The 15,467-nt window shown below is 40.8% G+C and overlaps 1 protein-coding gene across 2 annotated transcripts in view; it reads right to left on the minus strand.

Annotated features, from left to right (window-relative positions):
• CACNA2D3 (calcium voltage-gated channel auxiliary subunit alpha2delta 3) overlaps nt 1–15,467 on the minus strand; it is a 930,450-nt gene that overhangs the window by 655,424 nt on the left and 259,559 nt on the right. For both annotated transcript variants that reach the window (XM_025377234.1, XM_025377233.1), the window contains exon 4: nt 10,707–10,766. In XM_025377234.1, the coding sequence (XP_025233019.1) occupies nt 10,707–10,766 (60 nt within the window). The remainder of the gene's footprint in view (nt 1–10,706; nt 10,767–15,467) is intronic.

The raw sequence follows: 15,467 nt of genomic DNA on the forward strand, positions 1-15,467 counted from the left end.
CAGATTGGGTGCATATATATTTACAGATGTTATGTCCTCTTGATTAATTGAGCCCTTTATCATTAGTGACCTTGTTTGTCTTTTGTGACAGTTTCATACTTAAAATCTATTTTATCAGTATAAGTATAGCCACCCCTGCTCTTTTTTTGGTTACCATTTGCATGGAATATCTTCTTCCATTCCTTTACTTTCAGCCTATGTGTGTCCTTAAGGCTAAAATGGGTCTCTTGTGGGTAGCATATAGTTAGACCTTATTTTTTTAATCAATTTAACCAGTCTATGTCTTTTGATTGGATAATTTAATCCATTTATATTCATTATAATTATTGACAGGTAAGGAATTATTATTGCCATTTTATTAATTGTATTCTGGTTGTTTCATAAATCCTTTGTTCCCTTCTCCCTCTCTTGTTTTCTATCTTTGTAATCTGGTAAGTTTCTGTAGTGCTAAATTTTTATTCTTTTCTCTTTATCATTGGTATACATGCTATAGGTTTTGCTTTGTAGTTACCATAAGGTTTATGCAAAACATCATACAGCTATAATAGGATATTTTATGCTGATAACAACTTAATTTCATTCTCATATAAAAACTCTTGACTTTTGCCCTCTCCCAACAATTTATATTTTTGATGTAACAATTTACATCTTTTTATATTAAGTATTTCTTAATTAATGGTAGCTATCATTATTTTTGACTGTTTTGACTTTTGACCTTTATACTAAAGATATACATGATTTACAGAGTATCATATCAATAATGAAGTATTATGGGCTTGACCTTTACCACTGAATTTTGTACTTTCATATGTTGTTATATTAGTAATTCACAACCTTTTGTTTCTACTCAAAGAACTCTCTTAAGTATTTCTTGTTAGGTAGGTTTAGTGGTGATAAATTCTCTCAACTTTTGCTGGCCTAGAAAAGACTTTTGTTTCTCCTTTATTCCTGAAGGACAGCTTTAATGGGTATAGTATTCTTGGCTGATGTTCTTTTTCCTTTCGGCAGTTTAAAATTTTCATCCCATTCTCTCCTGGCTTGTAACGTTTCTCTTAAGAAATTCACTGACATTCTAATGATGATTTCCCTTATATGTGACTTGACACTTTTCTCTTGTTCTTTTTAAATTCTCTCTTTGTCATTGACTTTTGATAGTTTAATTATAATGTACCTCAGAGAGAATGACTTTGGGTTGAATCTGTTTGGGGACTTTTGAGTTTCACAGATCTGGATGTCCAAATCTCTTCCAAGAATCTGGAAGTTTTCTGCAATTATTTCATTATTTCATAAGCTTTCTCTTCCTACCTTTGTCCCTTATCCTTCTGCAACTCTCCTAATATGAATCTTTGTTCACTTGATGGCATTTCATAAGTTCTGCAGACTTCACTCCTTCGTTTATTTTTCTTTTTTTTCCCTCTGACTAGGTAATTTAAAAAGACCTATCATCAAGTTCAGAGATTTTCTTCTGCTTGATCTAGTCTGCCATTGAAGTTTTCTATTATAGTTTTTATTTCATTCACTGAATTCTTCAACTCCAAGATTTTTATTTGGTTCTTTTTTTTTTTTTTTCAATTACTTTCCCTACTTTTTACATATCCAAAGATGTGTGAGAACTTTTTTTTTAAAGATTATTTGGAACAAATGTACATTGAATGAACAAGTATGCGGGTGAAAGAACGTATCTTCTTTAGTTCTATTGGTGTGGTTTGTCTATAAGAAAATTATTAAGAAGAGAATAATACTTTATTAATAATAATGCTAAGTAACATTCTTCTATTTTATTTATTTTTTTTATTATTATACCTTAAGTTCTAGGGTACATGTGCACAACATGCAGGTTTGTTACATATGTATACATGTGCCATGTTGGTGTGCTGTACCCAACATGTGCCATGTTGGTGTGCTGTACCCATTAACTCGTCATTTACATTAGGTATATCTCCTAATGCTATCCTTCCCCCCTCCCCGCTCCCCACAATAGGCCCCGGTGTGTGATGTTCCCCTTACTGTGTCCAAGTGATCTCATTGTTTAATTCCCACCTATGAGTGAGAACATGTGGTGTTTGGTTTTCTGTTCTTGCGATAGTTTACTGAGAATGATGGTTTCCAGCTACATCCATGTTTCTCTTCAGATCGAATAAATCTTTCACCTTTATTTGGTTCTTTTTAATGATATTTATCTCTGTTGAGGTTATCATTCAGATCATGAATTTTTTTCTGATTTCACTGAATTGCCTATCTATCTTATCTCAAATCTCACAGAGTTTCCTCACAATCATTATTTTGAATTCCTTTTTAGAAAATTCATAAATTTTCTTTTCTTGGAGTAAGTTACTAGAGAATTTTTTTTTTTTTTTTTTGAGACGGAGTCTCGCTCTGTCACCCAGGCTGGAGTACAGTGGCCGGATCTCAGCTCACTGCAAGCTCTGTCTCCCAGGTTTATGCCATTCTCCTGCCTCAGCCTCCCGAGTAGCTGGGACTACAGGCGCCCGCCACCTCACCCGGCTAGTTTTTTTGTATTTTTAGTAGAGACGGGGTTTCACCGTGTTAGCCAGGATGGTCTCGATCTCCTGACCTCGTGATCCGCCCGTCTCGGCCTCCCAAAGTGCTGGGATTACAGGCTTGAGCCACCGCGTCCGGCCCTAGAGAATTATTGTGTTAATTGGGCAATGTCCTGTTTCCTTGCTTTTTCATGTTTCTTGTGTCCTTGCATTGATGTCTGCACATCTGGTGAAACAATCACCTCTTCCAAACTTTACAGAGTGGCTTTTATAGGGAAAGATTTTCACTTGCAGATGGGTCTTACTGTGCCAATTGGGTAGGGCATGGTGACTCTAAGTTCCTAGTAGAAGCAGTCATAAATCCTCTGTGAATCTTCTTCAGCTGTGATTAATGTCAGCAATGACTGTGGGTGTCCGAGTAGACTAGGATGTAGGAGTTTGGGGCAGTGGTGGTGGTAGCAAAGGTTGTCAGGGTCCTTGGTGACAAGGGCTTTTGATGTCCTTCTGTTCTTTCCTTCCATACAACAGTGAGTCTTAGATGAGATCTCTCTTGATGTCAGGTCTGACATAGCCCTCAAGCAGCTGCAGCAGTACTGAGTTCCAGGGTACAGGTTCTCAGAATATCCATGGAGCAGGAGTCCTGGGTTCAGGGTTTCATGAGCTTGTTCTGGCACCTGGGTTCTGAGATGAAGGTTCATTCTCCAAGGCAGGGTTGGAGGCAGATTGCCTACACACCAGGATCTGTGATTCTGAGGCACAACCAAGCAGCTGAGGCAGGCCCCGGGAGCTGGGTTGTAGTTGTGACTCTGACCCCGGGGGACAGGACACAGAACTGGCCTTTCCCTGAGGAAGAAGGGGTGCTTTGACGATTTGAGCCCAGAGAGCAAGGTAAAGCTGCAATTTGGGAACCAGTGCCAACAGCCACAGTGGCAATTCAGGCCCCAGTGAATGAGGTGCCTACCTCATAGTGGTAACTCTAGACCGCCATATGGTGAGAGACAGAAGCATCCCAGACCCTGTATGGACACATGCAGCAGCAACAAGGTACCCAAAATGGCAAAGCCTGGCTGCTGCTTGCATCCTGGAAGGCAGGGAACAGCACAGTGATGACTACACTTCCCAAGAAGAGGGGTGTCTCATACCCTGCAAGGCTAGTCCAGTTCTAGGGAAGCAGGGTATTACAGTTCTTCAACCAGCAGGGCAAGGTGTCCCAGCTCAACCAACACCCTGTTTCCCTGGGATGTGGGATACCATGTCAGTTCAGCCCAGGGATGTGCAGCTGCTCAGTCTGGCTAAGGCTCCATTTCCCCAGAAGCTGATGTACCTCTTTAGCTCAGGCACAGAGAGCCTTACTGCTCTGGGCAGACAAGGCACCGATTCCCCAGGATGCAGGGTGCTGCTTCAGCTTAGGCTCTGAGGGGCGAAATACAATAGTGACTGGGAGGGGCAGGTAGAGCAGCTCCACACCAGCTTGGCCCCTGGGGTAGGGTGTAGCAGCAGCTCAGCTTAGGGATGGTGAGCCAGCAGGTAATGGTGGTTCAGTGGCAACAAAGCCTCAGGGATGAAAGGGTGCTGTGGCTAACTGCACCAGAGCCAGACACACTCCAGCAGTGGTTCAGGTTCAAAGATGGTGCAGTGCAGTACCCATATGGGTCACAGGGCACAGGACACAGTGTCAGCTGCTTCTCTGGAGAAAGTGCAGCCGGGTGGACACCAACCAGCTCCCTCAGCTGACCTGAGCCCCTCGGCAGGAGTCCCCAGTAGAGAGCACTACAAGTGTCCACATCGATGATGTGTGCTTCCGGGAGTCTTCTTGCTCACTTTTTTCCCACAGAGAGAAGCAACTCCTTGGTTTTGAACTGATCCTACCTTGGGGATTGGGTAGCAGAAGCGAGGCACTTCCCTTCTCTATGTGTCCATCCAGGTTTCTGTGGTCTAAAGGGTGCCTGTTACTCCTTTGATGCACTTCAGCCCTGTTTAGTTATTTTCATCAAAATCGAGCAGTTTATTCATTGTTGTGGCTGTCTTTGCAGGGCAGCAGAGGACAAGCATTAAGCGCTTCTAGCCAGTCATCTTGTTGACATCACTCTCTCATTGTCCTTGCTAATCCTTTTTCCTAGAAAGGCTTTCTTTTCCTAGTGGATGGTGAAAGAAGTTCTACATTGAGTGCTGGGGCTCCTGAGCTGCCCTTTCTCTCCTTTCCTGGGTTTCCTTCAACACAAAGCTCCCATTTTAACAGGTAAGGAGGTAGAGTAAGCTGCTCTAGGAAGTATCAGAAGTCATCTTATCTCAGAGGTTTCCCACAAGCAGTCTTTATACCACCTCAACTCCAAAGCCCCCACCCCAACTTTGAAATCAGGCCACTACATTTGCAAGGTAGGCTCTTCCAGCTTGGTGAGGACCAGGAGGAAGCATGCTGCCAGCTCCTTTCCCTTCCTATACTTGTTATCCCCCTGAATGTCACCACACTTTTCTTTTTCCCTATTACTTACAAAACAACAAAGAAAAACTATTATAGAAAACTTTGTAATAGAAAAAGCTTCTGCAGGATACACAATTCAAAACCATATATTTTTTTCTCTCTGTGCACCCGCTCTGTGCAATTGGCACTTATTTGAGACAGCTTTCAAAGAAAATATGTTTGTGGTTCAAAGATAAGCAGGTTTTTAGTAAACTGTCAAAAGGACTTTTTTTTTCTTCTTTACTGCCAGTGGAAAAACTCAAACAGAAAGAGTATGTACGAGGGGGAAGGCATTCTGAATTATACTAGAACATATATAGATTTAATTTTCTGGAAATTCATCAATGGCTGGGTATTCAAAGCTAGGGTCTCCTGCTCCTCCACCTGGAATTGGGTGTTGCCATCAAAATAATAAGGGTGAGACCAAAATAATCACATGTAATAACTGAGACAAAAGGTATTTTTTTTAAACTCTGTTCTCATTGGAACTACCAATCTTTCAATAAAAGCCTATGTTAATTCACAGCATAAAGTAAAAAAGGAAAGAGATGCTGTTATAACAAGGCCTCTGTTATCAATTATGACTGAAAATTGACCCAATGAAGATATCAGAGAATAAAGAACTACACCAACAGAAGGCCAATCTAGAACCCACAGGCCACCAGAAAGAGGGACCAGACAGCAGAACTGGCACCAGTGTCCACAAGAAAGTTACCCTGCCAGGCTGGGCACGGTGGCTCATACCTGTAATCCCAGCACTTTGGGAGGCCAAGGCAGGCAGGTCACTTGAGCCCAGGAGTTCGAGACCAGCCTGGCCAACATCCACAAAAAATACAAGAAGTAGCTGGGTGTCATGGTGCACACCTGTAATTCCAGCTACTCAGGAGGCTGAGGCACGAGAATCACCTGAAGCTGGGAGGTGGAGGTTGTAGTGAGCTGAGATCGCACCACTGCACTCCAGTCCAGTCTGGGTGACAGATTAAGACTCTGTCTCAAAAAAAAAAAAAAAAAAAAAGCAAGCAAGCAAGCTACCCCGCCAATGAAGGCCAAGCACATCTGTTTTCTATGGAGGAGTCTGCATTTTGATTTGTTCACACATCCTATCCTTCAGAAGCTACATTTTGCCTCTGCCCCAACACAGTTTTTGTTAAGAAGTAACAATCTAATGCCGTATTAAGGACTTTACAGACGGGGCTGTAGATGTCAAAGCCATAAGGTCATGGGGGAAAAGTTAAACCTCTGAAGAGACTGCAAGGGGAAATTTAAATGGAAAATAAAATCGTGATAATAAAGGAGGTATAACTTTTTGTAACTTCTGATTATTTTACCAATGAAAAGCAAATTCTTCACTTTGAAGCACATGAATGTTGCAATGATGCAACGTCTCTAGTCTAAAGTGAGAGAAGGGGCAGATCCCTCATCTCTTTTCTGTTTTGGGAAGAAGGAAGCTAAGAAAAATGTGAGTTAAAACTACACAGGTTAGGAAATTTTGCAAAATCTCTTTTTTTCTTCCTGTATGAAAACAGACTTCCAGCTCGTACTCCTCCTGAGCTAACAGGGTAGGTTCCTTCTCAGCATTATTTCACAGTGAGCAGATGGCAGTCTGAGATTTTTTTGATAAAAACAATCATCTGCCAGGGGTTACTGAGAGGTCAGCAGAACCCTGATTAACAATTGATCAGCTCTAATGGACCATGATAGTAATAAATTCAGAGCCAGTACACAGACCTGCTACCTCAGTAATGGCAACGGGGCTGACACCCACGCTGTTAACAGATGTGCACTTAATAGCAGAGAAGCTTCAGTAGCTTCAAAACCTTCATCTAAGCCAAGACAAATTCTTCCATGCACATCTACTTTATCAAAGGTCTGTCTTTCACAGGTCTCCACCAAAGTGCATGTGGTTTACTTTGACCCATAGAAGAGTTCACTGAGGTCGGAGCACCAGTGTGAATGGCACTGTCATATCAACAGAGGATTTCAACATCTACTCTTCTGTTCAGACCACAATGGTACCCTCGGATGCTTTTGTTGTACATGTACAGAACAGGTGACTGGGGAGGAAAACTTTAGCTCCCTTTCCTTGTTCCCAAGAGAACAAAAACTAGAGACTTATTTTCTTGGTGCCTCATTTTTTCAAGAGAGATGCCAATGCTGCCTTCACAATCACAGCACCCCCTTTGACAGAGGGAATCACTTGTGCTACACCAGAATTTTACTGTAAAACTGCCGTAACAGGAAATCAGAACACTCTTGGAAAATAACAATAGCTTCAGATGGACAAAAAAAGAATGTCTCTGTGTTAGCTGAACTAAAACCACAAAACATTTTTCATCGACTGAAGGATAAGTAATCCCCAAAAGTCAACCACATCATCCCTTCCCATGCCCCATCCCACCAACCCTTATCTCTCAGTAAAACTGACCACATGAGCCATAAATAACAGATTTTACAAAACAGTCATCACTTCGAATGTTTCTCACTCTCTCCTACACCCTCACTCCTTCCTGTTGAACCAATGAAGCCAGAAAAAAAATCAAAGAATGAGGACATTCCTTAACATAATTACAGTACAGGGATGAAAATCCAACAATCCAACATTAATACATCATTGTTTTCTAATGAACCCTCCATGTTAAAACTTTGTTTTCTAGTTCAGGATCACACATTACATGTAGTAGTTATGTGTCCTCTTTGAATTAAGAGCAAATCCTCAACATTTCTTTCTCCTTCTTGATCTTGGCATTTTTGAAGATGAGTCCAGCCAGTTACTTTGTAGAATGTTCCTCCATCTAGATTTGTCTGATGTTTCATCATGATTACAGTCAGGCTATACATTTGGGGCAAGAATTGTACATAAGTGTGTTATATTTTTCTGGGTCATCACATCTGGAGGCACTTGATGTCACTTTGTCTCATTATTGGTGACATTAACTTCGATTACTTATTTAAGGTGGTGTCTATCAGGTTTCTCCACAATAAAATTGCTATTTTTCCCTTTGTAATTGATGAGTAACTTGTGGGCAAATAGTTTGAGACCGAAGTGTCCTGTTCTTCACCAAAATTTTGCCAACTAGTTTTAGCATCCACTTAAGATTCTTGCCTCAGTTAATTACCACAATTTTCTAACTCAATCATTTCTTCTATATGCATTAGTTGCCTTTTAAGACGTTCCTCCTCATTTGTCTATTTTTTTCTTAAGATGGAGTTTTGCTCTCTGTAGCCCAGGCTGGAGTGCACTGGCGTGATCTCGGCTCACTCCAACATCCACCTCCCGGCTTCAAGCAATTCTCCTGTCTCAGCCTCCTGAGTAGCTGGGATTACAGGCGCCTGCCACCATGCCTGGCTAATTTTTGTATTTTTAGCAGAGACAGGGTTTCACCATGTTGGCCAGGCTGGTCTCAAAGTCCTGATCTGCCCGCCTTGGCCTACCAAAGTGCTGGGATTACAGGTGGAAGCCACCAGCCTGGCCCATTTGTCTAGTTTTTAATCTATCTATCTGTTTATTTATTATCAGGTAGACTCATGGATTCTTATTTTATTCATTATTACACGCTAAGTTGATATGAGTTGAGTTTCTGTCACTTAAAATCAGAATATTCCTGAAAAGCCTTCAGGAACTTCTGAGAAAAGTGAGACAGTTTCTCGGGGCAATGCACTCAAGAGGTCCTTATAATCTTCATACCTGCCAAAGTGCTTTCTGATGCTGCCATTAAATCCCTTCTGGCCCACTCTACAAGTCTAAACTCTCTGAAAATCAGGCTCAGTGAACACAAATGTGGCCAGTAAATGGCCCCTAGATCTTTGTGGAGCAATCGTGTGAGAAGTGAGTATGGCTTTAGGAAGGTGAGGTACTTCTTGCTATATTCAAGGTTCTTCTCACTATCTTCTGTCCCTTCTCAGCAGCTCTGCTCAAAGAGCTGGGCCAGCTGCCCACTCCTCTCCCAATGGTTCCAACCATCCCCAGAGCTTCTCCTCATTTCCCTCTTATGCTTAGCTATACCTCTGGCTCTATTTGTTTCAAATGCTGGGTATTATGCCTAAAAAGACTGTGGATGATGGACTTGATGTTTTTTGTTTGCCCCTCCAGAACCATCTTCAACCTTCCTCACCCAGCTCAATCTCTGAACTGAACTACATCAACCATACCAACAGCTGGATTCAGCCAACAGTGAGTACTGGCAAGAAATAAGAAAGCAAGAGAGTACTGGGGTATCATTATCCCAAATTTCACCCTTTCCAGCTCACCATGGGTGGCCATACTCCTCTATCAAATCATTTTTCCATGTAGCCATCTTCCCTGAGTTCTGGAAACCCCAGTTTTCCTCTCGTCAGGCCAGAAGTACGGCTAGCTCTGGGGTATGCCACCACTGCCTGTTGGTTTATTTGAATACCATTGTATGTTGGTTTCACTTAACCCTGACTACACCTTTGAAAATATTTCCTTAATTAAACTTTCCCTTGATCACCTCACTCGAATATGCATTGTTTTATTCACAAAGCAAAAGACACAGATGAGGGTGATGATAAGGACACATCTTCAAGAGAGACATGCAGCCGGCGGCCGGCTTTGGTATTGCCATCTCTTTTGTGCTTAATGATTTATGTCTGCCTTTATATTTCCCATATAAATGGAAACATAGGAAAGTAAACACTATTTCCTAACTGTGACCACATGCCATTAAAAGAAATACGTCTAGCAAAGTTCAAACTTTAAGATTCGCTCCTTCTGTTTTTCTAGTGGTGAGGAAAGGTCACAAAACTCAAAGTGCCAATTTAGATAAAAGTTCATTCAGGGAGACCCAAAGGAATCTCCAAGTTTTACTTACTTACTTATTTGTTTCTTTATTTATTGGAGACAGACTCTCACTCTTGTCACCCAGGCTGGAGTGCAGTGGCTCCATCTCAGCTCACTGCAATGTCTGCTGCCCAGGTTCAAGCAATTCTCCTGCCTCAGTCTCCCAAGTAGCTGGGATTACAGGCGTCCACCACCATGCCCAGCTAATTTTTGTATTTTTAGTAGAGATGGCATTTCACCATGTTGGCCAGGCTGGTCTCAAACTCCTGGCCTCAAGCAATCCACCTGCCTCAGCCTCCCAAAGTGGTGGGATTACAGGCGTGAGCCACCACACCCAGCTGGAACCTCCAAGTATTATTTAATTCACTTGTTGCCCTTTACTATGTTTTCTATGCACATCAACATCAAAATCCTTCTCAATCAGACATAGTTATGTCATGATCAGGTGCAAGATCTACTGCAAGAAATTAATGAGATGGATGTTTGAATCTCAAATCAGTGAATGATTTAATTTCTAAATTTTATTACCAATCAATTCAAGGATAGATCCATCACAGTATTGCTTTCAGTCACTTGCATTCCAAAATGCAGCCAGCCAAGTGGGGTTTGGATATATTCTGCTATCTTATCAATTTACCATTGAGAAATCTGGTGATTATTGTCAGTTGACCAAGTTAACTCCCCCTAAATTGGGGAACAGTTTATTGAAATCTGATCACACACATGTGAGTGTTTGGCATCACCCATTATAATTGTCATTGTTAGAAAGTGGTTGACAATTGCTTAAGAATCCTGTCAAAGATAGGCACATTTACTGAACTCTACACCATCCTCACAAAAGCCTTTCCCTCCCAATCACTGAAAAATCAGTGTCCCTGGTATACCTGGTACTTCTCCTTTCGCATGAAACACACAAAACAATTGAACTCAAACTATAATCAGTTACCTGTAAGTCTGCATCAAATTCATGTTTCAGGTGTGCTTCTTCTGCAGCCTCCACCAGACGCTAAAAAAAAAAAAAAAAAAAAAAAAAAAAAAACAGAAGATAGCATTAAGGATCAGAATTGTGGCCTGAACCCCATCTCTCCATTGACCAAAAGTGACAGATTATATCATGGTTCATACATTGTGACCTGATGCCTTTGCTCCCATGAAACTGAAAATAATCACATCAGTGTCAACATTTGGTTTCTGCCTTCATCATTCAATCAATAATTCTTCCAATAAATATTTATTGTTATGTACACATTTATAAATGCACACGTATTCTGCATCCATTTACATAACAATTCAGATACTGGCCCTTAAGGCCCAATGCAGATCCAAAACCCACCTAGAATAGTGCATTCTTAGGTACAGAAGGCCCTTAGTCAAGATTTATTGCCTTGAATTGAGTCTAACTTTAAGTGGGTTAGCTTTCTTCCCCAACATTTGGAAAAGAGTACTTATTTTAATTCCCTCAAACGTTCAAGGTCAATTCTTTCTGTACCCAGTTCTAATATGTAATTATCAGGTGACAGTTATGTGCATTTTATGGTCCATCAATGCCACTGTGACAATCTGCAACTCAAAAAAGCAATCACTTAAATTAAACGAATACTCAGCACCCACAAGAACACAATTCTTGTTATTCTTCTCAGCCAGCGAAGTTCAACACATTAATAGTCTTATGAAACCCATTTCATGATGCCTTCATTTAGATAATTACTCAACAATCAAAATCATTTTTACTTTAATTTGAATTTGCCAACAAGAAGATATTTCCCACCTTGAAAATACAGGCTAGTGGATATTGCACAAAACTCATGTGGTGAAATAATATTTCACTGAAATTACAACAAAGTAAAAGGAAAATCTTAGATCCAAGCAAAAATTTGACCATTTCTATCTTCCCATGGTCACTCTTGTATCCTATGCTGTCTCTAACTTGCTTTCTCTTGACATAATGTAGGCCTGAGTTTAATAGGCCACGTGTGAAAAACGATGGCATTAATATTAATCTCTAAATGGTCACAAATTGACAGACAAATGTCCCATGAATAATTATTAAATTGGATACGGAAGTGAAGAGGCTGAAATATATTCGGGTAACTTTAAGCAGCAGTATAGAGCACCAAAGCCCACTTTCTCCACAGGACACACAAAGGAAGAGACAGGCGAGCGAGAGACAGCGCTGCCCACAGACAGGAATTTGGGAAGGGTGGAAATGTGATTTCCCACACTATCTTCAGTTGATCAGAAGGTCAGGAAGGGCTTTTCCTTTACTGGTCAAAGAACAATCCCCAGAGAACACCAGAAGCTAGAGCCAGGAGACCTGGTCCTCATTCTCTTCTGGATGCTAACTCACTACAGGTGTGAAATCTGGAGCAGGACCCTTCCTCTGTCTGAGACTCAGTTTCCTCACCTGAAAATACAAAAAGTGGTGACCCCAGAGCAGTGCTTCTCAAAGTGCCGTCCCACACTGGCAGGATCAGTTTCACCTGGGAACTTGTAGAAATGCCCATCCCATTTTTTTTCTGGGTTTTTCTGATTGAGAACCGAAGCAAAAGTTCTGGAGGTGGGGACCAGCAATCTGGTCTAACAAGCCCTGCAGGTAGTTCTGATGTCACTAAAGTTTGAGAACCACTGGTTCTCAAAATAAATAATAATAAAAAATAAATAAATAATAAATAAAATAAAAATAACATTCATCCCATTCCTCACCTCACTCCTGATGCTTGATTAAACCTCCAAGGTTTCTCAATTCTTATTTAACTTTGTAAAATCTATGTGCCAGGCATGGTGGGGTTCGTACCGGTAATCCCAGCACCTTGGGAGGCAGAGGTGGGCAGATCACCTGAGGTCAGGAATTAGAGACAAGCCTGGACGACATGGCAAAAACCCATCTCTACAAAACACATAAAAATTAGCCAGGCGTGGTGGCACATGCCTGTAGTCTCAGCTACTCAGGAGGCTGAGGCAGGAGAATCACTTGAACCCAGGAGGCAGAGGCTGCAGTGAGCCGAGATCACACCACTGCACTCCAGCCTGGGCGACAGAGTGAGACTCTGTCTCAAAAACAAAAAACAAAACTTATGTATTCCTACCTAAAATACTGTCACTTTAAGACATAAAATTCTTAACAGAAAAAAAGACATAAGATGGAAGGGATGAGAAACAGAAAAGTAAGAAGAGGAACAATCTACAAAGATCAGGTAAGTGGGCCCCACGCGTTCATTGGGTCACCATCTTCCTAGAATCACCCTAGTCAATGAAGCTTGTCAGCCTTCTGGGATCACATGGCACAATCTGCAAAAATATTGTGGATCCTGACAGATGAGTGACAGGCAGTGATAGATAAAATGAAGGAAAACTATGTGTTTCTGAGAGCATATTCTCTCAATCTTTGTAATAGATTTGGAATTTCTATGCATGTATCATGAAATCAGTTATATATTGAGCTTTACAGAATGTGTATAAATATTATGCATGTCTGAATACTTACATTATCAAAACAAGTCATGCATTTTGAGCATTTATTTATTTCAACACACAAAAGTAGATTTTTAATGGTGTCTACACACTGAGAATCTAGAGAAAAAAAGTTGATAAAATGTTTAAATGATCAAAAGATAAAGTAAAACTACACAATTATCAAGACAAATAATACTGAAAAAAGTAAAGAATTGGAAAGGTAAAAATAATAATAAAGTCGTGTAGGACCAACAAAAAAGAGAACAGGATGAAAATAATAGGCAAGTTGAAATCATCACAAAACGGTATGCATGAAATGTATTTCATATATATTGTATTTACATATGTGTGTATGTGTATGTATATGTATACTGCACAGTCATGCAAACTATGTAACCTATTCCTATATAACAAAACAAAGTATATTTCAACAATGAACACTGCAATACAAAGTAGGTAACAATATAAGAAGGTAACACTGGAAAGCATCTGATAATATTGAAGTAACTACTAAGAGCAACCAGAACACTGCATTCTGTGCTGAGTGAAGTAAATACATGAGAATTTGACCGGCTAGCAAGTTTTTATGTTCATGTTCAAGTTAAATTTGCCGCATGCCTTTTTATTTTTTTTTTCCTAATAGGGAACTCTTCACGAATTTGCATGTCATCCTTGCTAATCTCCTCTGGATTGCTCTCATTTTAGTATATGTGCTGCTGAAGCAAGCACTGCATGCCTTTTTTAAAACTTAATTTACCCCACATATTTCTTTCTTGATCCATGAAGATATTTTTTCCATCATTCTCACTAGAAAGCTTTAGGAAACATGATTCAAGAAATGATAATCAACCAGCAGCTACACGTAATGGTTGTTTCTTACGAAGCAAATGGGTATCCCAGAAAAGCACTCTTCGAATGGATACTCCCTGTACACAGCACCCACCAGGTTGTCCCAACCTGCCCTCTGATGCCAAAGGGAGACAGGCCTACATTTTCTGGGTGAACTCAGGGGATGCCCTCCCCAAACAGGCTCAGCTGTTGTGTAAGACAGTCAGGAAAAATGGCACATCATCAAGAACTATGTATCTTGTGGAAAGAACAAAGGACAGTAATCTTTCCTCTGAAAGCACTCTCACAAAGCTAAACAAATTAAAAGAAATGTTATTTAAGTAGGAAACCATCTTCCATAGATTTACCTAAGACAGGCTGGGTGTGGTGTAATCCCAGCACTTTGGGAGGCTGAGGCAGGCGGATCGCATGAGCCCAGGACTTCAAAATCAGCCAGGGCAACATGGCAAATCCCCATCTCTACAAAAAATACAAAAATTAGCCAGGCATGGTGGCACCCACCTGTAGTCCCAGCTAGCGGTGAAACTCAGGTGGGAGCATCACTTGAGCCCAGGAGGCAGAGGCTGCAGTGAGCCAAGACTACACTACTGCACTCCAGCCTGGGCAACAGAACGAGACCCTATCTCAGAAAAAAAAAAAAAACGAAAACAGATTCATGGGGACAGAAGTTTCTACTGTTGTTTGTTTTGTTTTGTTTTGTTTTGTTTTGTTTTTGAGACGGAGTCTCGGAGTCTCACTCTGTTGCCCAGGCTGGAGTGCAATGGCGTGATCTCGGCTCACTGCAAGCTCCGCCTCCCAGGTTCACACCATTCTCCTGCCTCAGCCTCCTGAGTAGCTGGGATTACAGGCACGCGCCATCACCCCCAGCTAATTTTTGTATTTTTTAGCAGAGATGGCATTTCACCATGTTGGCTAGGCTGGTCTCGAACTCCTGACCTCAGGTGATCTGCCCACCTGGGCCTCCCAAAGTGCTGGGATTATACCCGTGAGTCACTGTGCCTGGCCAAGTTTCTCCAGTTAATAAAATTAAAATACATTGATTCATCATCTAACAAAGACCATAAAACTTCAATTTCTGATGCTTGCTAATAGAAAGTAACAGCCTATTATTGACATCTCTTTCCTTAGCAAATGTCATTATAATCATCTAAATCCAATGAAATATGTTTTTAAAACAAATTTGCAGGTAAGAAAAATCCATTAAATTTGCTAATATTTTAGTTATTATATAAGAAACTGCCAGTGAGCCTGGGGAAAACTGTTACTCTATTATACCTGTTATAAAGGCAGTATACTTTTAATAATAATGTTAATTTTCTTTTATATGAATTCCTTTTTTAGGTCCACAGATGGGATTATACAATTGTGAATGTGGTTTTTAATTAAACGTGAACACTGGAAACAA

The sequence above is a fragment of the Theropithecus gelada genome, chromosome 2, assembly GCF_003255815.1.
Source record: "Theropithecus gelada isolate Dixy chromosome 2, Tgel_1.0, whole genome shotgun sequence".
In the NCBI taxonomy this organism is placed as follows: domain Eukaryota; kingdom Metazoa; phylum Chordata; class Mammalia; order Primates; family Cercopithecidae; genus Theropithecus; species Theropithecus gelada.